Genomic DNA, 22,381 nt, shown 5'->3' with positions numbered 1-22,381 from the left:
CACGCTCCCTCCACCCACCCCGGTTGAAAGGAAGTAACAGTGAGTGGCTGGCTGCGTGCGTTTACCCGACTTTGAACCCACCCTGTGGCAGCAACAGCATTTCCAGCAGCGCTCATTTGGCTGGCTCCCATATCTACGACTGATCTAAAGTGGTGCTGGTTGTAGTGATGTGTGTGTGTGTGTGTGTGTGTGTGTGTGTGGGTAGGGGGCATGGCTCGTAATCTTGTGTAAAATGTGCTTTTAATTTGGCCGTGTGACAGCAGCACATGTTTAGCGCATGCTAATCCAGCGCGGTGCTGCGGGCCAGTGGCGCGGGCCTGTTGTCGGCGAGCTAAATGTGCTTAGTTGCTTTTTTTTTTCTCCGAGCCGACCCCGATCTGCGGGGACCCCTCCGCTACGGACAGAAGCTGTCACAGCAAATCAGCAAGTTCAGCAGCGGAAGCAGCATCAGTAGCACCACAGCAGCAGCAGCAGTGCAGAGCATCGTTTCTTGTCACATTCTTGGAGAGAAGCAAGCATCATGCACGTGGCTCATTCATTAAGGATGAGGATGAGGATGATGGGGGACAAAGATGGTGACGATGATGACAGTGATGATGATGAATATTATGGTGATTGTGTTGAGCATGTTGATGAGAAGCAAGCATGAATCTACACCTGGCTCATTCATTAACGATGAGGATGATGAAAGTACAGAAAATCAGTATTTTACCCTTTTGCATGGATTTCCTTCTGGTCATTTGTGATTTCTGTACCAATACGTATTTCTAGTGTCTGTGGTCTGTGTTAGAGCACCATTTCATTCTTCTTGAATTCAAAGGGAGCCTGTCTCGAGACCTTTTGCTTATCACCAGGTGTCAATGTTTGTATAAACGGTATGGGCCCAGGCCTCTGAAGATCATCCCAGGCAAGGAGGGGGGAGTTTTAATTAAAGAACAATAGAGTGGCCAGACCTGATGGTGTGACAAGACAATACCCCACCTTGGCCTATAACAAGATTTCAATCAAGGATGTTCCCTTGTTTCAGCAGAGATATCAGTGATTCCTTGAGGTGAAGCTGGTTTCTCTCCCTTGATGTACTGCATCCTTGTATCATCACTGTAGAGCATAAAGCCTGTTTTGCAGCATCCTGATCGAGTTTCCAGATCATTTTGGTATTAAAAATGTACAATGAGGATGATGGGGATGAAGATGGTGACGATGATGACCGTGATGATGATGATGACGAAGAGGACGGTGATGGTGTTGAGTATGATGATGATAAAGACGGGTGTGGGCGGCGGCGGTGGACGGTGATCGCGGTCCGAGCGCTGACGTCGGTGCTGTTTCCTTGGGAAGCGGTGCAGAGCTGCGGACGTGTCAGTGCATCACAAGCTGTAGCGGGGCTCTGGCGAGGCGCGCGGACGTGGGTGGAAGTGATGCGGGCTGACAGCTCACTTACTCAGGTCCTCACATGATCGGGCCCATGTGACTGGGCATCGGAGCCCCGCGGGGACGCACGAGCCTCCCTGCATCACCGCTCGTTAGCATCACCCTGTGTTAGCGGTGCGCCATCGTCTCTCTCTCTCTCTCTCTCTCTCTCTCCCTCTGTCTTACTCTCCTCCTCTCTCTCTGTCTTTTTTAAATATCCTTTCCCCTCTCTGTCTCTTTCTCTCTTGTTTCCTCTCTCTATTTTCCTCTCCTTCTATCTCATTCTCTCTCTCGCTCTCTCTCTTTCTCTCTCTCTCTCTCTCTCTGCCGTACCCCTGCCAGGGCCGTAGGAAGCAGCACCAGCTCAGCATCAGCCTCCACCACTTTCTCTCCGTTAGCTCCAGGTCAGAGGTCGTGACAGCATGTGTGACCTTTCACCCCCAAAGGGCTCTCCTCTTCTTTCCCCAAATGTTCACACCCCCCTTTGCTGACATGCTGCGAAAAACAAATAGATAAATAAATCACGACGTGTGGTGGTGATATGGCTCGGGGAGGGAGCTGTGACTTCATTAAAAGATAATCAGCATGAATGTTTCACTGCAGATTGAGTTCAGGTTATCTTGCTTGATGGGTTGCGTTTGACTGGACTGAGCATGACAAAAATGAATTAAATAAAACGAGCAACAGGAAAATACAGCAGACTGGAGAATGTGTCCGCGGAGAGAGTGGCGCGAGCCACGGCCCATGCCATGTCCACTGCGGCGGCCGGCCGTGTGCTCTGCCTGGGGGGCACAATTAAGCTGCTTTGCTGCCCGCGCACGCCCAGGATGAGAGGACCGCTACGAGGGCCGGTGGGGGTGGGGGGGGGCCGCGGTGTAACCTGCGGTCAGTGTTGTTGGCTCAGCTTTGAGTCAGATCTCTCAAAACGTGTTGGCCAGAATCCATGAAAGCGCCGAACGAGTCTATTGGGTCATCAAAGTCCGAGTGTTTTTCTTTTTCTACACCTAGTCGTGTATCACGCACCATATTAGCACTGGCTGGAGAATGCCCTGCAGGAATATTCGTAATAACGTGCTGTTGTAGGTGGAGGAGAGGGCTTATCTGTGGCCAAAGCTTAATGGGGCTTACATGAAAATGAGAAGGGGTGGTGAGCCGTATGTCTGGTTTGTTTGTGTGTGAGGGTTATGGTGAGCCATATTGTCTAGTTTTTTTTTTATGAGAGTTCTTTGAGAGGAAAACAATGTATAATTGGCCAATCCCCCTGAGTTTAGCTCGCCCCCTCCAATTCTTTCTTGATGTGTCAAGCTGCCACATTTAAATAAAACACATGTGTCTGTGTTTATCTCTCCCTCCACAGAGATGTAGGACAGCTCCTCAGAGATCCCCAAACCTAAACCCTAAGGCCTTGCCCCTTGGTCACGCAAACGGGCGGAAACTCACGTAGTGCTTTTCCTCCACAGCTCCAGTTAGGCAGCGGCTCTGATGTGAGTCTGTGTGTCTGAACAGGAACAAACAAAAAATCACAGATTTTGGTACTAGAAATCCAACCCATGTGGGGGAAACCACTTGAGACACACATTTGTTGCAGCACAGGCATGATTTGGTTGACTGTAAATCTTGTAATCCCATCTAATATCCTGAGCAGTCACGACAGATGGCCGTCCGTGGCACTTCCTGCTCAGAGGCTCTCAGAGGTAAAGAAAGCTGTGCAAACAGCGACCATGCAGAACATCGCCTGGATCTGAGAACTGCATTCGTCTCTCTTCCCCCTCGGCCTCTGGCTCATGTGTCCACTCCTCGACTGGCCCTAATGGGGGAGGGGGGGGGGGGCAGTGACAGCGGTCGTCACTTACATGCTGCTACAGACATGACCGGAGGACATGGAGCTGCTGATGGACTCAGTTCAGCTGTACAGAGAACGCTGGTGCATACACTACCCCACAGGGTTTATACTCTCTCTCATTCCTCTACTCCGGTCCTTGGATGAGACAGAGTCAAACGGGGCCTGCGCGTGTTCAGAGAAACGTTCAAAACGCAACACATTAAAATTACATTAAGAGAGGCTTGTGTGAATTAATTTGACACTGTCTTGCCTAATCCACTGGCAGAGTGAGTGAGTGAGTGAATAACAGAATCTCTTTCATTCGTGTTTACTTTGCAAGACCTTTTTCCGTTACGGGTTTAAATTCACCGTCTATGCAAATGATATCTTTGACTAATGCCACAGAAATGACGAGAGGCTTGGAAAAAAGGAAGCGAGCGCTCGCAGTTCTGACTCTTAAAAAATGCCCAGAATTTGTGGGCGAGGGCAGGACAGTGTGTCAGCGCTGAGCGGAGCCGAGAGGAGAGGAGATGACCATGAGGATTGTGATGTCTTTGTTGGGGAAATCAAGGCCTCCCACTCAGCATTAATGAGATTTCTCTGACCTTGTAGGCTCAGGATCAGGAATTTACATGAGCTTGTAATGTACCACTAGGAAAAAGGACAAGACACAGCTCAAGGCTGTATGTTTTCTTTTTATCAGAGTCACATGCTTACGTCAAACAGATGGTAAACCTGCAAGCAAATATCAAAAGGCTCTTTGCCATTCAAACTATTTATGATACATATTTTGAAATATTTTCTACATTTACAGTATCAGTAGATTATTCTTGAGTGCGCGGTGACATTTCAGACAGTGGATTTTTTAAAACGGTCTTTCAGAGCTGAGACTCAAGTTCAATTTTGTGGCATTGATGTTCACAGGTCTTAACTCAAGAGCTCTCTATTTGCTCTTATGAGGTCTCTCCTTTTGTATTATCTCCTTTTGTATTACACTGTCCTGTAGCCCTTGTCTTTTGTTTTTTTTTTTGCTTTAAGGTCTTTTATTTTGTTCTTTGCCCTTTTGCATTTTACTGTAAAGCGCTTTGTACATAACCTGACTCTCGCCAGATCCTGTAGTTCGCTGTCTGCTTCACGGCGGAACTACAGTACAAGGGTCTGGTGAGAGTCAGGCTACTTTGTACACACACTCAGTAAAAATGGACTTGACTTGACTTGCCTTATGTGTTGTTTAGGTATAGCATTTGTGTTGACACTGATATGCGTGCATGGGGCCTCTCGGGGACAAGGTTTTCTGAAGCCAACCTGCCATTTGGAGGAATAATGAGATGGAAATCAGGTCACAGCTGACAGAGGTAGAGAAACTAAAATGCTAATGTGTCACAGGAGATGTTTGAAGGCTCAAACTAAGCCTACGTACATTGGTGTTCCTATTCAACATTTGACAGAGTGCCAATGCTGAATCACACCTGTAACCATTCTAAAGACTTCAAAAGTCAGGAAGTCTATTCTAGATCTAATCTAACATCCACATCCTGGCAGAAAGAGGCAGAAAGAGTTATGGTTAAATAGACCGCTGAGAGTATGTTGTAAACCATGAACACACCTGACAAACCAAATTCTGATAACAACTGTAGTGTATTTCTTTTGGGGCTTGTTATTTAAGAATGGCCACAATTTGTGTGATGACAGCAAATCTTCTACTCAAGAACATCATTAGCCCGCAGTCTGCAAGAATGATTGGTCTGTATTCCCAACATGATACTGATAGTTGTATGAAATTAGTCGCTCCTCTCATAAGTCCTGGATTACTCAGACTTAAGTCTCAAGATTTCTCTTTGTAAACTACTGAATAAAAATAATTTCATATGGGTGTCTCGAGGGACCGAAAGTGCATAATGATTTTTTTGTCAGCTGTTCTGTGCATCACTTTCACACCGAAAATAAAATCAGTGCCTGTATGATCAAAGAAAACAAAGCAAGTTATTGTTGCAAGCTTCTTTTACAAGCCTCGTTTTATCATCATGAGTTTCTACTGGTCGTTTTTGAGCAGGCATGTGGAATGGCAGCTCCTGTCTGTTTTTTTTGTTTTTTTTTCGCTGTGCATTTGCACTGTCCCAGAAAGATAGTGGGCGGCTGTAATTGTGATTCTGACAGACACGGCGCTGGTTTAGCTCATTTTATCGCCGACACATTCAAATTCGTTGCCAATTTTACCCATGAACAGTGTTTAATCATCTCTAGCCCTGTCGCATATTTACCTTGGTCAGGGAGCAGAAAACGATTTCTGTAAAACGCGTCCATTTCGGTGGGCGCTGTCGGTGGGGAGATGGTGCGGTAACTCACCGGTGAGTTTTGATGCTGTCCTGTGCGGTCACGGTAATCACGGCCGACACACTGAGATGCTGGGAAGCTACTGTCTGTCAGCCTGCCAAACACACTCATCCTCATGCATTCTGATGCCATTTTCCCCCCAATCCCCAGCCAAGAAAACAAGCAGCAAGTGTGTGTGTGTGTGTGCGTGTGTGTGTGTGTGTGTGTGTGTGTGTGTGTGTGTGTGTGTGTGTGTGTGTGAGTGTGTGTGTGTGTGTGTGTGTGTGTGTGTGTGTGTATCTGTGTGTGTGTGTGTGTGTGTGTGTGTGTGTGTGTGTGTGTGTGTGTGAGTGACATAGATTTTTGGTTCTACAGTATGAGAGAATAGAGAGAAGGTGATAGAGATTATTTTAGGTTGGTCCAAAGCCAACTTCCCTTACTGTGACTGCAACCAGAGCACACACCAGTAAGCAGGCTGCAAATGCCTCACCAGTATGCTCTTAGAAAAGAGCTTTGATACTCACACTGACACTGTACTGACATGGACCACACCAATCATTTAATCAACCTGGTCCAGAAAGCTCTCAGACCACACTGTGCTGCTTCAAATGGTTAAAGGGGCTGATTGGGACATTTCACACCGGCCCTCTGGAACTTGATTTGTGCAGCACGGCAGTGATTGACAGATAGAACTAGTTGGGGTGGGAGTGCCAAGGGGGAGTGACATGTCCATGAGAATGAGGCAGACAGGCCAGTGTGACGTGCAATTACGCTGCTGGAGAGATCACGTCACAGAGCAGCGTGTGGGATTCACCTGTTGCGTCAAAGCATGTTGTTGTTTTTCACTTTCGCCGTGTTGTTTTGTTTTTTTGTTTACCTTACCCTTAGGGCATTCATCAAATCAGAATCTCCTCTTGCTAAACTTGCGTAATCGGGAGAATCCATTAGTCGAGCTCTGGAGAGGCACGTGTGCAAAAACCTAAATAGTACAGAGTCCAAGAAGGAAACAGGCTTAGGCAAGTGCAGCTATCCTGCTTTGGTGCTGTTTGCGTAGTGCACCAGCCGTCCCTGGGGGCGGCAGGATTGTGTGCTACAACAGCGCGCCGTAATGTTCTGCCGTTTGCGAGACACTGCAGCCCGGATCACGATGCCGCCGGGTCTGGCGGGGAGGAGGGAACGAGCGAGAGATCTGGCAGAGAGGCTCTGTCCTGCATTAAAGTTTTAACTTCTTATGCCATCACGCTGTCAGAGCCCCCGTCTGATGCAACAGCATGCGCATAATCATCATGGCTGGGGAATGGGAGGAGGAGGGGAGGGGTGGGGTGCGCTGGGGGGAGACTGAAGACAGGGAGGATGGTTTTGTGTCGCTCACGCCATTGGATCGCCTGGACCTGTCCACCTCTGTCCAACAGGTGTTATATTAAGTGAATAAGTAGTTATTAAGTAGCTGTTAATGTGAAGTAACCTGGCTTGCTGTGCTTGTTTCTGTGTTGAGATGTCTCTCATCATCTTACACTCTGTTGATGGATGACATTCATTCACTAGGGTCTCACAGTCACCAATGAACAGTCAGTCTCTATTTGGACAGCCTTCAACAACCTAACATGTGTAAGGATGGCGTTTCCCACTTTCCAGTGATGCTGAGAGTGGACTTATGTTGCTGTGACCCCCCCACCGTGACGCAAGTCGCGCCCCCCACACCCTGAGTCGTCTGTGCCATCGTGGCCAGGGAGGGGGGGGGGGTGTTTGTTGTGTGACGGTCTGATTGGAGGATAACAGCACGTGAGGGGGAGACGAGGCAGCAGCCTGAACTTCAGCCAAGTCATCACAAGACCTGGCACTCACTGGAGGGTTGGCCTGAATCACAGATATCTACTTCAAAGCCATTTAATCTCCCTCTCTCTTTCTCTTTCTTTCTCTCTCTCTCTCTCTCTCTCTCTCTCTCTCTCTCTCTCTCTCTCTCTCTCTCTCTCTCTCACTCAGTATGCCTCTCCCTGTCATTCAGAAGTGCAAACTCACTTTACTCACTGATGGGTAATACTTCTGCTTTCATCACAGGGAGATCACACATTTGTCAGGTGGTTCATAAGTAACATTCATATTCTAAAGTGGAGCTTTAGTCCTGTGAGTTGATGTGAATAGACGTGGAGAGAAAAAATCATAGAGGTACCTGAGCGTTTTTTTCCTCAAACGCCAGGAATGCAGGTGGATTTAAATTTGATTATTTGATGTGTATCCTCCTAATGTGAATAAGAAAGTTGAAACTTTCTGTTAAAAGTTTCAGAGCGAGGTATGATAAATGATGCATATTAAACCTTGAAACTCACAGTTCACTGACTGGAGATTAGATCTAGGCAGCTCCAGATGTTCAAGTATTCTGACTGTCTTTTTTGCTGTTAATGAAGCTGATGCAGCTCAGATAGCTGAAGCACAGACTGTATCTTCTCATCTCCGCATTGGACACATCATTCTGTGAAATTCATCTCTTTAGTCCAGTTGTAATGAGCAGTGATATAGAGTTGGAACACAGCACAACATCCACAAAGATGAATACGGGAACAAAACGGAAAAATGAGGGTGATCCCGAATAATATGTACCGGTAGTCACACTTTAATTGTACAGACCCTATAGACTCTGTGCTCAGATAAACAAGGTATCTGCTGACACTGTTAATACAAATGTTATGTAGGTGATGGATTTCATTTAGTACATAAAGGCGATGATTTATTATTAGAAAGGTTGAAGTGGAACTTCAGCAAACCATCTGTCCAATCTCTGTCAACAGACCATCCAAATAAAGCGTTATCAAATTGTCTGCCTGTTCTGTAATACGAAGGGAATGTTTCGTAGGAAGCTTGGGGTTGTGAACCTCTGTTCTCGTCCTTCAAGGACACCTCCGCAGCTGAACCTCAGTGTGGCATTGATGAAGTGTAGTTCCGTCTCATTTTTTTTTCCTTTCAGTTATTTCTTTCCATTTTCTGCTTAGGAGGAGAACTCACAAGCTGATGAAGAGTCCCCGAGGGTCAGGCTTGGTTGCCAGGTGTGCCCTTCCAAGTTCTCAGACCTTCACCTTCAATGGCCTGAAAAGAATTTTTCTTCACATCTTCTGGCATTGGGAAATTGTCACACATATCGGAAACTAAAAGATGTTTTTCCAACAGTAAAAATTAATTAAAAACAACAAAACCACAGCACATGCCCCATTTGCAATTCAGAGGTAAATGTTGACACATTGATCTGATTTCAGCTTTGTCAAAGCCAGCAAATGGAGATGTTGTCCTTGTCTCTTGAAATGATCAAAAGGAAATTGAGTCGACTAGAGTCTACATTTGCAGTCGTGATTTGCATTTTTATTGCAACCTATCAAGACAAACAAGGTGACGGACAAGCTGCCATGGCTGACGTATACCCATATTTGCCTCAACAATGACACTGAAGTGGTCCTGTCATGTCAAGATTCACTTTGTTAGGATCTCTTCCCCTTTTTTTCCACACTACTTAAGGCTACGCTGATATGAGTCACCTCAAGTCTGAATGGCCGTCAGTGCTTATAAACGTTCCTCTGCCTACACTACAAGAGCCTGGAGGTCACTGCTTGCTTCAGTTGTGTTGCGGGCATTGGCACATTCCCATTCATTCCAGCTCACACACACACACACACACACACACACACACACACACAGACACTTACACACACTCGCACTCATAAGAGTGCGTGCTCGGAAGGCTTTGAGAGATTCAGGTGATTTCATTTGGAACTGCCACACGCCATGAAGTCGAGAATACCCTTGATGCTTACCTTGCTTCTGGTCTCTCACGCGTCCTCCGCAGTCATCACAGGGGTAAGTGAGAACCCGGCCGGGGTCAGGGCTATGGGGCGGTGACCTGGAGGTGGACATGCTGGACAGGCTGAGTGTTTCTTTTCTTTGCTTTTCTTTAAAAAATATAGCACTTGTTTGTTCAGGCAAAGCTTGTGTCCGCAACAACCCCGAGGGTGAATTCAGAAAATTCTGTGAAATTGTTAGAGAGAAATAAGAAGCTTTCAAGTAAATTTGATAGTGATAGTTTTTCAAAGTTTACATTGGATGTCATGACAGCTTCCTAATATAGTTATATTACTCTTGTAAGCAAATTGCATGTAGTGGTCATTTTTACATTAATTACAATGAAACCTTCCCAACATCTTCTGAAGTGTTGGTGTGACATTGTATTGTGATTCTTAGAGATTATGCAATTTACACAGTAGATATTAGCATAATGCATTTTATGCAATGTTTGGAACACTCACCCCTGATAAGATCTTTTCAAGCCCAAATAATTGGCTTCTTTCACCACTGCGCTTAAGCATGTTCACATATTTGAATATTTTGAACCTTTGCCACATTTGATATCTCCTTCCTCTGACTCTGAAAATCCCACACCGCTGTCGCTGAGGTTGGATTTTTTTTTCTCAGTTGAGCTGAGTAACTAGTTTTGTGTAAACTCTGCTGAATGAGTCACTGGTCTCGACACAGATCGGATCAGTCAACATTGTAAATAATTAATCTGTGCATGCTGTTGTTTTTGATCAGTGGCTGGCTCTGCTCTCTTCACTGGGGGGGTTCCAGTCTGTCAGCAGTATTAGGGGTGGGACAGTGCTGCTGTCAGGATGGGGCAGACATGCAGAGACTCTAATGGAGATTGAGGTGCGGCTACTCTCTGAAACGGAGAGAAAGCAGCCTCCTCGCGAGTCTGTCACACCACATCAGCTCTGCCGCACTCACCACTCTGACAGACCCTCAAACAATGAGGGGGAGAGAGGCTCTCCTGCCACCTGCACTGATGCTCCTCACATCAATACGCAATCGCCCCCGCCACCATCTAACCCTGGCTCTCGTCTGGACGCAGCCCTTTACTTCTTTAAATAGGCATATGGATGAGCAACATCTTGTCAGAACTTGCAGTGGACATTCAGTTTATTTGTGCCTCTGTTTTGCATGTGTGTGTGTGTGTGTGTGTGTGTGTGTGTGTGTCCATGTCCATGGTTGTGTGTATGCTTTGTCTGTCTGTCTGTGTGTCACTGCGTCACTTCATTCATGTATGTCCTTGTGTGTGTCCATGTGTGTATTGTGTGTCATGTCACCATGAATTCACACATGTCCTTGTGTGTGTATGTGTGTGTGTGTGTGTGTGTGTGTGTGTGTGTGTGTGTGTGTGTGTGTGTGTGTGTGTGTGCGTGTGCGTGACCATGGCAGGCATGTGAGCGAGATCCTCAGTGCGGGGGTGGCATGTGCTGTGCGGTCAGTCTGTGGATCCGGACCCTGCGGATGTGCTCGCCCATGGGCCGAGAGGGAGAGGACTGCCACCCTATGAGTCACAAGGTCAGCCGAGAGCCGACCTGCCGCACACCTCTCACACACAGCTGGTCCAATACGTGTCCCCACAGCTCCCGTTAGTCTGTTTTCAGTGCACATCTGTGTTTCTCCGGGAATATGTTTACTGTAGCTGATTATGCTGGGGGTCTTATATAGCTCGGTTTTTAGAATTGCAGTGCATGGTCTCTGCATACCACATTACTGTCAATTGGTTATAAATATAGAGCATCTCTATACTAGCATTCTAGCATTTCTTTGATCTTGTGTATTAGTAGTATTAGTAGTTAGTGTTGTGTTTTAGTAAATACTGTATTACTAAAACCTCCTCACACACCATTTATTAGTCTGTATTGGAGACAAACTGTTAGCGTGGCTTACATAAGTAATGTTATGCCCCTGTCCCCAGGTTCCCTTCTTTGGGAGAAGGCTGCACCACACCTGTCCCTGCCTGCCTAACCTTGCCTGCATCGCCACTCAAGATGACTCCTTTAAATGCTTAAATCCATATAAGTTCCAAGAATACGAACTGTGAAAAAGCTTTATTTTATTTTGTATAAAATGTGTATTTATTTTAATTGTTGCAATTGTTGTATTCATCTTCAGACATTTATGCTACTTCTTCTAGACCAGCATTTCTTGTATTAATTAATAATTGTTTACATTCGGAGTAAATTAAAAAAACAAATGTATGTATGGTGAAACTGCAATAATGCATTTGAACTCTGTGACAATAGAACACTTTGCAGCTCCATGTAGTGCAGAAGACATGTAAAAAGGATTTATTCAATTGGCATCTGTTTATTTTTCCATTTAACCCCCTTGTGTTATACCAATGATGATTCTAAATGATTCATTGTATCAGATTTCTGATTTCTGGCATAACGGCCGGACCACACTGCCACTTAAATCAGCCCAGAGCCTCATTTGAAAAGAGTAGCTTGTTTATGGACATTCCCCATTTGTTTACAGGTACTGTAGGTGTTCTCCTGCTCTGCTCTAGGCATGCAGCACCTCCACCGGTGCCTTGTTTCGCTAGCTACAGGGTCATCAGCTGGGGACCACCGCTCATAGATGTTTCGCCCCTTAGCCCACAACATCTCCTGGTGGCGGGGTAGTGAACAGGGACGTCTCCCTGACCCCCCTTGCAGCTATAGCTTTCGCCAGAAGTGTTCACTCCCCACATCACGTCCCGCCGTCTCAGCCAGAGCCATGAGTGTTACAGTTGGCTCATACAACAACTTACAGGTTACATCATGAGCTAGCTGTAATATAACAAGCTGAGAGCTTAAGCTAAACTAAAGTTTGTCTCCTGGGGCAATGATAAAGTCTTTGCCATCTGTGTGTTCTGAGTGCAAATTATGGATTCGATCATCATTGCCATCATTGACATGCATCAAACAGCCGCCATGTTGTTGGCGGGGCGTTTCAGAGCCGAGACTATGATTGTGCTAGTCATCTTTTCCAATTTGCATTTGACAGTTACACATGCCCAGGGGAGTTCCCCGACTTCAAGACTCCATCAGCATCAATCATAAAGGCTGTTGATTCGCGTGCTCTGTCTTCATCACTGTCTGTGACATCTAGCGGCCTGTAGATCCTTTCACATGAAATGAATATGCAGAAAGACTTTTTGCATCTGCTTGTCCATCGTCATCAGGTAAAGCTCACAGGCAACCATGTAAAGTCATATATTAAAATGAACAACAAAGACTCTGTTCAACCAACTGGCTCCCAAGGGTTGAAAAATGAACAAATGATGCACTCTAAACTTAATTAAAGGCTTCAAAACATGCAAGTATGGATATGTTGTGAGACATGCAGTGTATTAACATAATTATGATCAATAAGGGGTCTGTGGGTTTAAGTACATGAGAAGTTTATGTTGGTTTCTTTCGAATGTATAGGCTATTTATTTCTGCTGGCAAATGGATTTGTCCTGGGTCTTTGAGTGCTTTAGATTGTTGTGGCATATCAGCTGTAACTGATGATCATGGCATTTCTCTATTTCTACAAATCAGTACAATTCATAAACATGAATAAAAGACGAATAATGAAGTCCACATAGGCCACCTGTCTCTTCCATCAACAGTGGAAAAGAGATGGTGTTGATGGGGGTTTATATGAATTTGTAGCAAAAGAAATAAGTTATTAGAAAATGAATCAAAGATGTGTGCTTGTAATCTTGGTGCACAAATATACTCCCCCTTGCTGTTGTATCAAAGGGTGGCATGAAGCTTCGTGTGACCATCCCCAGCCTGGCAGGAAGTCATGTGGTGTATGATTCATTCCCTAGATATAGACAAGCACCATAAGTGCTCTGAGAGCTGGTCAATTTACATGTTACCAAAATACATTGTGAATATTAAGAAAGTCAATTAGACCAAATGCAATGCACTTGTGATGTCTGACTAATTCCCAGTACACACGCTTGTCCAAATGTATCCCATTAGGCAAGGCAACACTAGCAGTAATTAACTCCATGGCCCATAATCCACTAATGTGGGTGGCATGTTTTGGAAATCGTGAGTGCATTTTGAAAATATGGGTATTATAGTGAAGAGGATCAGAAATGTGACAGAAATAATCATTGTTGATTAAAATGTATTCAACTTATTATTATTAAAACCTATTATTTAGGACATAAGGTAACAAAATCATGTAGAGTATTTTCTGTGACAGACTGGTTGGTAGATTCACAAGAGGAAAGATGGAATGACATGTCTGGCCAACATGTTTGGTCACAGTTCCATTCTATTGTCTAATCCCACTGCCTGGATAATTCATCTCTTTATGCTTTTAAATAATATGCTGAATAAAATGCTGAATTACCACTTGCTCTATTTTGATTAAAAGCCAGTTGAGTCTCATGTGTGCGCATGTACTTTGAGATGGCGTTGCAAAAAAAGCACTTCAGCTCAAGGTAAAAAAAAAAAAGGCAGCTCAAGTGCAGATCTGAAATGACTCAACACTTTTCAACAGCAGTGGAGCGGAAACACTTGGCTTAATGAAATACACAGGTGAATTTCAGCACGAGCATTTATCGTGTCAAAACTGTCCCTTTGCATGTGTCAAGAAGTCATAGCATTTAGAAAACTTCTTTTCCGGGGGGAAAAAGAACACTTGGATCACTTGCTTCTAGGTGTCACAGAAGTGACAAGACAACTGATCAGACAGATAGGCAGTTGCATGCTGGGACAAACAGGAAGGGTTTGGGGAGTGAAAACCGACCCAACGTGCCGCTCAGTAGCAGGCAGGGCATCCAAGTCTCCCACTATGCCCCAAGCCTTGGGCACAGTAATCAGGGACATTGAGACAAAGGGCTCCAATTAGGGCACTGGATTTCCACTCGTATCACACTGATGGAGATTAAAATAATGAGTGTTTTTTTTTCCATACCAATCAGTGGTGGTGAGTGTTTACAACTAAGTTTGATCAAATGAACTGGATGAGGTTCCATTTGACGCTGAACTGTGAGTTCAATACGATGAAGATGCACAGATGCACAACGAGGTTGTGCTGCCACTGTATTCGACGGACGAATCACCGTGGTTTGCTGCTGGCTTCACTGAAATTGTAGTGTCAAATGAGCATAATAGGTCAGAACACACACTAATTTAAAGCACAGTTTTACGCCAAGAACAATCATCAGTCATCACTTTTATTTTCTTCCTTTTGTGTTCAAATTAGATTGAAATCTGATGAGTTATTTACAAAGGTCAAAATGTCATTAACGATTCATGTTGAGAAACCAAACAAACTCCCTTTTTTCATGGTCAGGTTTCCTGAGCAGGCAGTCAAAATGACACTGTGGGCTCGTGCACATTTGGACACTTCCATTGCAATGTACCTCAGAGCACCTCCGCACCTGTAGTCCGGCATGACAGCAAGCAACACTGTCAATTATGATGAACACACTTAGCCGAGGCTCCCAAATCATCCTGTTACCACCCTTACCACCGTGTAGGATTTGTAGGACTACACTGCAGATTAAAGATGGGATTACGTCCACGAGACTGGGCAGCCCCTCTCCACTAACAGCTGATCCAACTGTGTCTTAATCCAAAAACTTACGCAATGCCAGGGAACCACAGCAGAAAGGGAATCACTGACCAAGGTGTATCTGTCACATGGCTCTGACAACAGTGTGTCAGCTATATTACAATACAGCAAATACAAAATGATAACACGCTGCATGGGTTGTTCAATTAAAATTTGAACAACCGATCAATAGTCAGTCACGGTTTATTTCATCTTCAGTATAAACAATGCAAATGTCTCCTCACGACACTGCCACTGACCTATGGAGCCAAACAGTCCTTGATCACACGGAAAAAAGAGATGTTGTGGGCCTGTTGGAAAGGGAATGTGAGAGGGAGTCATCCACATACTCATTCATGTGATACATACACTTGCAAAAGTTGAGGTTTGATATTTCAACACAAACAAAATCTACCAAGATTTTTATCAAATATAATCGCGATAGAAACAGATAAAAGCAAAACCAATTTACATCATTTACATTATAATACACAGCTTTGTTCAATTCAACAATTATCTCCAAACAAATATACATACATGTTTATATTTATGTGAGAAACATCTTCAAATTATTTCAGTTGTCAGAGTCAGTCATTATTTCAGTTAGAGCCATCATCACCACCCTTAAAATCTAAAATAGAGTGCACTGTTGAAGAAGGGGGGAGGGGGGGTTGATCACAAGGTTCAGACCCATATTAAAGCAACGTGGTTTCTCAGATGACACAATATGGCTCCATGGGTGTCTGGGTACCCACACAACAAGGAAAGCAGGCCCTAAGACGCATCCTCAGTTCTTTGTTGAAAATGAAACAGATAATTGGATTGGCTCCCGCTTGGGCAAATGTCAGCCACACGGCCGCCGTCAGGTAGACCTGTGGAATGGTGCTGCCTTTGACAAACACTCGAAGGTAGCACGTAATGATGTAAGGTGACCAGAGGACGAGAAACGCGAGCGTTATCATGTAGTACATCTTCCCTATCCGCTTCTCCATCTTAAACTCGTCCAAAACTAAGAGCCTTCGATTCGCGTTGTGCGACGCTTGTCGGATGCCCACCAGTGTCGGTGGCGTGGGACCTCGTCCAAAGCCTGCAATCCAGTTGGCAGCCGCTTGGCCCGTCGCACCTGGGCCATGAAATGTCCAGTTTTGGCTGATGGCCGGGATCAGCTGCGCGGGTTTCATCTTCCGATGGTCGTAGACAAAACACAGCATTTTGATATAAACGACGTGCGTTGTGCCCACTATGACGGCCAGCATCAACATAAAGCCCAAAGTGTCGTTTGCTTTCACATATCGGTGCTCGAAGATGCACTGTTCTTCCTCTCGAATGAATTTATATGTGCCCACATCAAACACAGGAGGGAATGCCATTGCGATGGAGAGGGTCCACACCATGCAGATAATAGCTACACATGTCCACAGCGTCATTCGTTTGGAATAAAATCTGTGGTGAGCGATTGCCATGTATCTTGTAACGCTGACGCAGAAGAGCATGAATGCTATGTGGAAACAGAAGAGGACTGCCATGAACGCAATGATCTTGCAGCTTATTAGACTGTATGCCCAGATGGAACCACTGCTTATGGATATCATCACGAAGGGGAAGCACACAGTCGTCCGAATGATGTCGGCCAAGCACAGATCGAGAAGGAAATAATACGGAGCCTTGTGTAAGGTGCTGTCTTTCAGCACCAGGAGGGATAGCGATACGTTCCCCATCAGACTGGTGCAAATGACGAGTCCAAGGGAGGCTAGCTTCACCGCAGAGGCTGTGATAGCATAATTCTGAAGCGATGGGTTGCTTTCCCCCAGATCACTTGTGTTCGCCATCTATGCGGCCACTCTATTGACGAGACGTGATAATCCAACATTAAGTGAACCGTAATCTCATTGATTCCAGTAATGTTTACATCACAGGCAAAAATAAAAACACCCCGTTGAATTTGCAGTTGGTGACAAAGATACTGCTATAGGTGCATACAGTAGGTAGACAACAGAAGCAAACATTTGTGTTGTCTGCACTTCAGTCGGTGAAAATTCAAAACACATTTTCGTTTTACGCACAGAAAGATACTAAAATACATCTGAAATCCATCGAATGCGATGAGGTCATCGTTTTATTTCTTTTCTTCAGATTCTTCATTTTAAGCGATGTCGTTTAGAGCAAATAGCTCAGCAAATAGCCTAATCCATTCTTGCATATTTCACAGCTGCACATCCTGACACGCGTTATGAAGACGATGTCGAGAAACATTGTATCCAAAGTCTATTTTTCAAAGAAAATGATTAAAAATTAAATCACCAATTCTCCTCGGAAAGAGGTGGCTCGCGACAATCTTCTGGAAGAAAGATAGGCCGTCACCACCATTGCACTCTGCCAAGGAGTAGGTCCATGCAAGCAAAATCAGTATGGCTCGCTCCAGTGAACAAATTGCACAAAAAAGAGAACACCAAAAAAATAACAATCTTCCGTTCGGAGAAAGGTTAAACGTTCGCATGCAAATCTTCAACGTTTTATTTCACGGATGTAAACAACAGAAGCCTCCAGTGGCAGCAGGAATTGACACGACTTTAAGGAGGCTGAGAGCGATGGAAGTGCATCGTACGTGCTAAAAAGGTGCAGTCCGCATCCTCCGATCAAGACATGGTGTTATCCCTCAGTAGCTTCCACTTTACCAAACAATCGTTCCTTGACACAGACCTTCCCCGGACACAAATATCACTGTCTGAAAGGGACTGGCATGAATGCAATCGTCTCAGTCTGAGTGCTCCGAATTCATCAGGGCGAAATTATCACAAGGAGTCTTTAAAGGTACAGACCTACCATTTCCGCACAGTCAGGAATCAGGTTCTCACAACTTATTTAATGATCACGGTCATAAAAATCAAAACGGTCTACTTCTGACATGTTCTAATTATTTTACAGTTATAGGCTACCGAATTTGATAGATCAACTGCAGTCACCTATGCTAATAGAGCATGTCACTCAATAACAGAACATAGTTTGATTTGGAGGTAATACAGATTTAGTGTTTTTTTTTATTTTTGTTTTATTTCAGTCAAAGTAGTGCTATTACATTACATAACATAGGCCTACAGTTAACATGTCTTAATGTGGCTTTATCAATATTGTGAAAGTATTACCCTGAGGATCCTTTAAATGCACAGACCGACCATTTCCACCCAGTAAAAATAAATCAGGTCCTCCAACTCACTTAACAAATCCAGTGTTATAAATGCCGGCATCTGCAATGTTCCAATCATCCAACCTAATTTGATGATAGATCAGGCCTATAACAGAGCTAGCCACTCAACAACAACAGAACAGGGCTTGTTTTCACTGTTATAACCCAACTTACTGATTTACTGTGTTGTTTTTGTTCAGTGGAGGGCAAAATAATAATAGTAAAAAACAAGTTACTGTATAAATAATTTGTTCTTCCCACACCTCTAAAACTTTTGAATGTGGTGTTCTCAATTCTGTGCACTCCAAAACCACCAGGGCAAAATCACCCCAAGGAGCCTGTAAAAGCACAGACTTACCATGTGTGCAGTTAAAAATCAGGCCCCACTTATTATTGATTCATTGTAGTATAAGTCAATGCAGACCAGAACTTTCCGGTAATTTCCAATAGATTTGATAGATCAGTTTAAGTTATCTATATTAGTAGACCTATACATACCACTGAACAACAGAACAGTATTTTTTTTCTTTAAATGGAAGTCACAATTAGTTTTTTATCCAAACGTTTGTTTAGCCACCAACACTTAACACATTCATAACTATGGGGGTAGCAACACCAACACAAATGACAAATTATGTAAAGTAGACACACTAACACTTTGATCAGTGTTTGACAGTCAGACTATAATGGACTTTTTTTTGGAGATGAAGCACTGACATATCTTATCACTGCCACCCTTTGGTCAAACAATGAAAGTGTTCCTTTATGGAAAGAAATATGTCTCAATTATTTGTGAAAGCACAATGATCAACACATATTCAGCAATTTACAAATGTGCTTAATCCATAAACTCCCTACCTGTGATTTATAAGGTCGCATTTGAATAAACTTACTATGATGCACACATTAATGTCTAATTTGCAATCGGTATGCGCCCACATACACACACACACTCATTGTCAATGTGTACTTAAGTTATAAGGCACATGTTACAGTATTACTTACCATAATACAAATATCTGTATCTTAAAATAGATAATACAATTTTCTGCATTATAGGCATAGACTAGCCTTATTGGTGCACCCTGACCAGCCTGGTGGCAAACTTGAATGCTCCCATTAGACCAACTTAAGTTTAATATCTGTGTTGGTTACACCCCAGTGAAAGAGTTGTCAGATTAGGCATGAATTGCATTTTAGATAAGGTCTCATTTCTAAAAGTGAGGAATAAGCTGTGACCAAATTCATTTTGAATTCTAGGCTATGGGCCAGAGAGGGATATAATGCACCCCCCATTTCCCAGAGAAACAAACAAAAGAGGGTTTGGCTATGCTGAATATGAATTAAATGGCAACACTGAGCATTTTGGGATGCACTACCTATGTAATACATTCCAATAAAACATACAATACAGGACTGCTAAATACAATGGAGTGCCAGCAAACTACAAACACTGTGGCTAATGAATGAGGAAGCCGGTCATCTCTGGGACTGTTGTACATGAGGGCCAAGTATATGCATCCCAGCTCACTGGAGGGAGAGCGAAAGTGTTTTTACAAGATACAGTCCCCGTCCACAGCTTGTGAGTCAGGGTTGAGAGAGCCCGCTGTTCTGACTCAGAACTCAGGGGCTTGTGTCATAGCCCCATCCCATTGTCAAAAGCACAAACACACAAGCACTCTGTCTCAAACCGACTACTTCTGTGAGTACACTTTCGTGCAGCACCCTATGTGCCCTGTGTGCTTACTGGCATAGTGTGCACATTTTAACAGAATAGTGTCGTCTCATATCAAACGCTAAACTCCGTGCACTTCACGGAAATGACGATCGTAACGTTTAATATAATTTTATTGGTGTCCTCTATTAGACCGTGACAAGGTCGTACGGTGTCAAAACATGAACAGTTTATGTTATAACTTGCTTGTTCCTCTGTAAAGTGTGTTTTCCACCGCTGCTGCTTCAGATTTCTCTACCGCGATTTCTACGAGTTTGAAAATACTCCCTCCCCTTCCGTTATATAGCCAAGTCCATTGAGGGCGAAGAGTGTCCATCGTTCCACACTCAACTTTTTTGACCGTTATGAGTGCACCATTCGGGGACTTGCAGTGCCCTTCGTATCGTTCGAAATTTCAGTGTGAACGCCCTCACACATCAAATTAAGTATTTTAAGTGCAGAAGTGCGCGGATTGAGACACAGTGAATGTTCAGCAATAAAGATGCACCACGTAGCACCCGGGAGAGAACCGAGAACTCTTCAGAACGGAAGAGGAAAATAACAGAGGTGGACATCCCAGCTACAGAAAGTTATAGTCCTATATACACTATTTTAAAGGAGGGGTTCGCTATATAGAACCCCTTAGTCCTAGATTCCAATCAGATTTTGGAACCAAAATCCTATAGGATTGAATGAAATCTAATTGGAATCCTGTACTTTTTGATAAGGGACCATGCAGGGTTTAAAGGACAGTTAGGGTTTAGGGTTTTCTTTTATGGACCCTTCAAAATGGTTTAAAGAACCATTTAGGGGTGCCATATAGGAAGCACGCAATATGGTTCCATACACTTAGATAAGTTTACTCTAATTAGCCTAGCACAATTGTGTTATAACAATAATTTGTTCAAGCACTCTTTCTGAATTTGATTGGACAGGCTTGGTAAAATAATTTCTTTCACCGGTCATTGGATAGGTATAGCAGTATGGGTTTTAGATGCTTCCGTGATACAGACCAAGTTTATGTGTAGAATGTTGAAAAAAGGCTTCCAAATAAAATTTAAAAAATGTTGGAATTTAGCCCCACCTTGTGGACATTATATAATTTTCAGCAGGACAGTTATCTTCCAGAATGAAGATTACCGTCTGATTTTGTTGAAATCTCAATGTCGCCATCATATTATGAGTGTGGGAATTGATTTCCTTATCACATATTTTACAATATTACAATAATTGCAATACAATAATATGTAGTAGCCTATTGTGCTACAATTAACACAACTTGACAATATGGGAATGGGAATGATAAAATAATGCATGAATTTATGTCCTTAGTATTGTGTCTATTCAGTTACTTACGCATGGAGAGGTATTTCGACATGTATAAAAGAAAACCAAATCACACCTCTGTTTCAGAGATCTATATAGTGCTGTCTCTGTAAATGTGCTTCACAAAAATGCCATCATGGGCACAGACAACAAAATCACACCATTTGGTAACACTTTATTTTAATGTGTCACTGTTACAGTGTACCTACCTAATTAGGTACAGTGGTACAACCTGTGTAACAACATGTACTATCAGGTACTATCATTGTACTTGTACCTGATTGTACCTGATAGTACATGTTGTTACACAGGTTGTACCACTGTACCTAATTAGGTAGGTACACTGTAACAGCGACACATTAAAATAAAGTGTTACCCACCATTTCATTCCTGTGACCAGCACCTGTCCCTGGACTTGCCAATAACAACATAAGTTAACGTTTTTTAGAACTGCATAGTCCTTTAAGTCACCTGTTTTCATTTCCAGTCATGTGTGCCTAATCTGATGCGGCTCACTTCTCAGAAATGTAAAGTCACTCCTTCCCTCCTCGAGCGCGCAGAGAGGGAAACCATGACTTGCTCTTGAAAAGACATGAAGTTTATTGGATTTTTACCTTGCAGACTGTCACCAAGGGGCCTTAATGACAAATGTTACTTCAACGTTATGTTGTAAGATCTATTATATCTGATATTGGTGTTATATATGTATATTTGTATCATTGCCCCTGCTCTGACTAGTCTACCATAGTGCAGACTGACAGATCAATCAGCCTCCCAGTGCACAGGTAGCTTGAGTTTGTTGCGATTGACTGACGTCTTTTAATAGTAGGACATGATTGGTCCATACGGTCAACAAAACTACGTATTTAAGACGAATTGGGTTTTGTATTCACCTGATCTGACCGAAACATTGCAATGAATAGCTACAATTGCAAGTGAAGACAGTGTGCGGGAGCGTTCTACTTCTTTGGATTTTGGTGACCCTGTGGTCCTTCTCCGACGCACGCATCTCAAAGAGGTGTGCAAAAGCCAAAGCACAACTAATGTTACTGTATGTCAGCATAGGCAGGTTGAGGGTTGATGGGTGAGTCCCAAAACTCTTCCTTGTTGTGTAGAGCATTTGCTGATGGATAATTTTACTATGTCTAATAAATAATTTTGCGCAAATAAAGACAAGAACCAGTGAATTCCAAATGACAACACAATTGTATTATTTTTG

General features: G+C 43.7%; 2 protein-coding genes across 2 annotated transcripts; one reads left to right on the top strand and one right to left on the bottom strand.

The window, feature by feature from the left end:
• Window positions 1–9,316: 9,316 nt before the first annotated feature.
• On the top strand, window positions 9,317–11,432 carry prok2 (prokineticin 2). The gene is made up of 3 exons (XM_062545891.1): window positions 9,317–9,388; window positions 10,781–10,906; window positions 11,307–11,432. The coding sequence occupies exons 1-3, from the start codon at window positions 9,317–9,319 to the stop codon at window positions 11,430–11,432; spliced, it is 324 nt and encodes a 107-aa protein (XP_062401875.1).
• A 3,708-nt stretch (window positions 11,433–15,140) lies between these two features.
• Window positions 15,141–16,767, bottom strand: gpr27 (G protein-coupled receptor 27). Its single transcript, XM_062545071.1, has one exon. It carries the CDS (start codon window positions 16,765–16,767, stop codon window positions 15,652–15,654), a length of 1,116 nt encoding a protein of 371 aa, XP_062401055.1. The 3' UTR covers window positions 15,141–15,651.
• Between the last annotated feature and the right edge of the window lie 5,614 nt (window positions 16,768–22,381).

Source organism: Sardina pilchardus, chromosome 9 (assembly GCF_963854185.1).
Source record: "Sardina pilchardus chromosome 9, fSarPil1.1, whole genome shotgun sequence".
Lineage (NCBI taxonomy): Eukaryota > Metazoa > Chordata > Actinopteri > Clupeiformes > Clupeidae > Sardina > Sardina pilchardus.
Note: the sequence above shows the minus strand (reverse complement) of the source record. Positions and strands in the feature narration are given on the sequence as shown.

Coding starts and splice junctions, on each gene's coding strand:
- gpr27 (XM_062545071.1), bottom strand. CDS start 16,767: ATGGCGAACACAAGTGATCTGGGGGAAAGCAACCCATCGCTTCAGAAT.
- prok2 (XM_062545891.1), top strand. CDS start 9,317: ATGAAGTCGAGAATACCCTTGATGCTTACCTTGCTTCTGGTCTCTCAC. Junction 9,389..10,780: donor CCTCCGCAGTCATCACAGGG/GTAAGTGAGAAC, acceptor TGACCATGGCAG/GCATGTGAGCGAGATCCTCA. Junction 10,907..11,306: donor GCCACCCTATGAGTCACAAG/GTCAGCCGAGAG, acceptor CCCTGTCCCCAG/GTTCCCTTCTTTGGGAGAAG.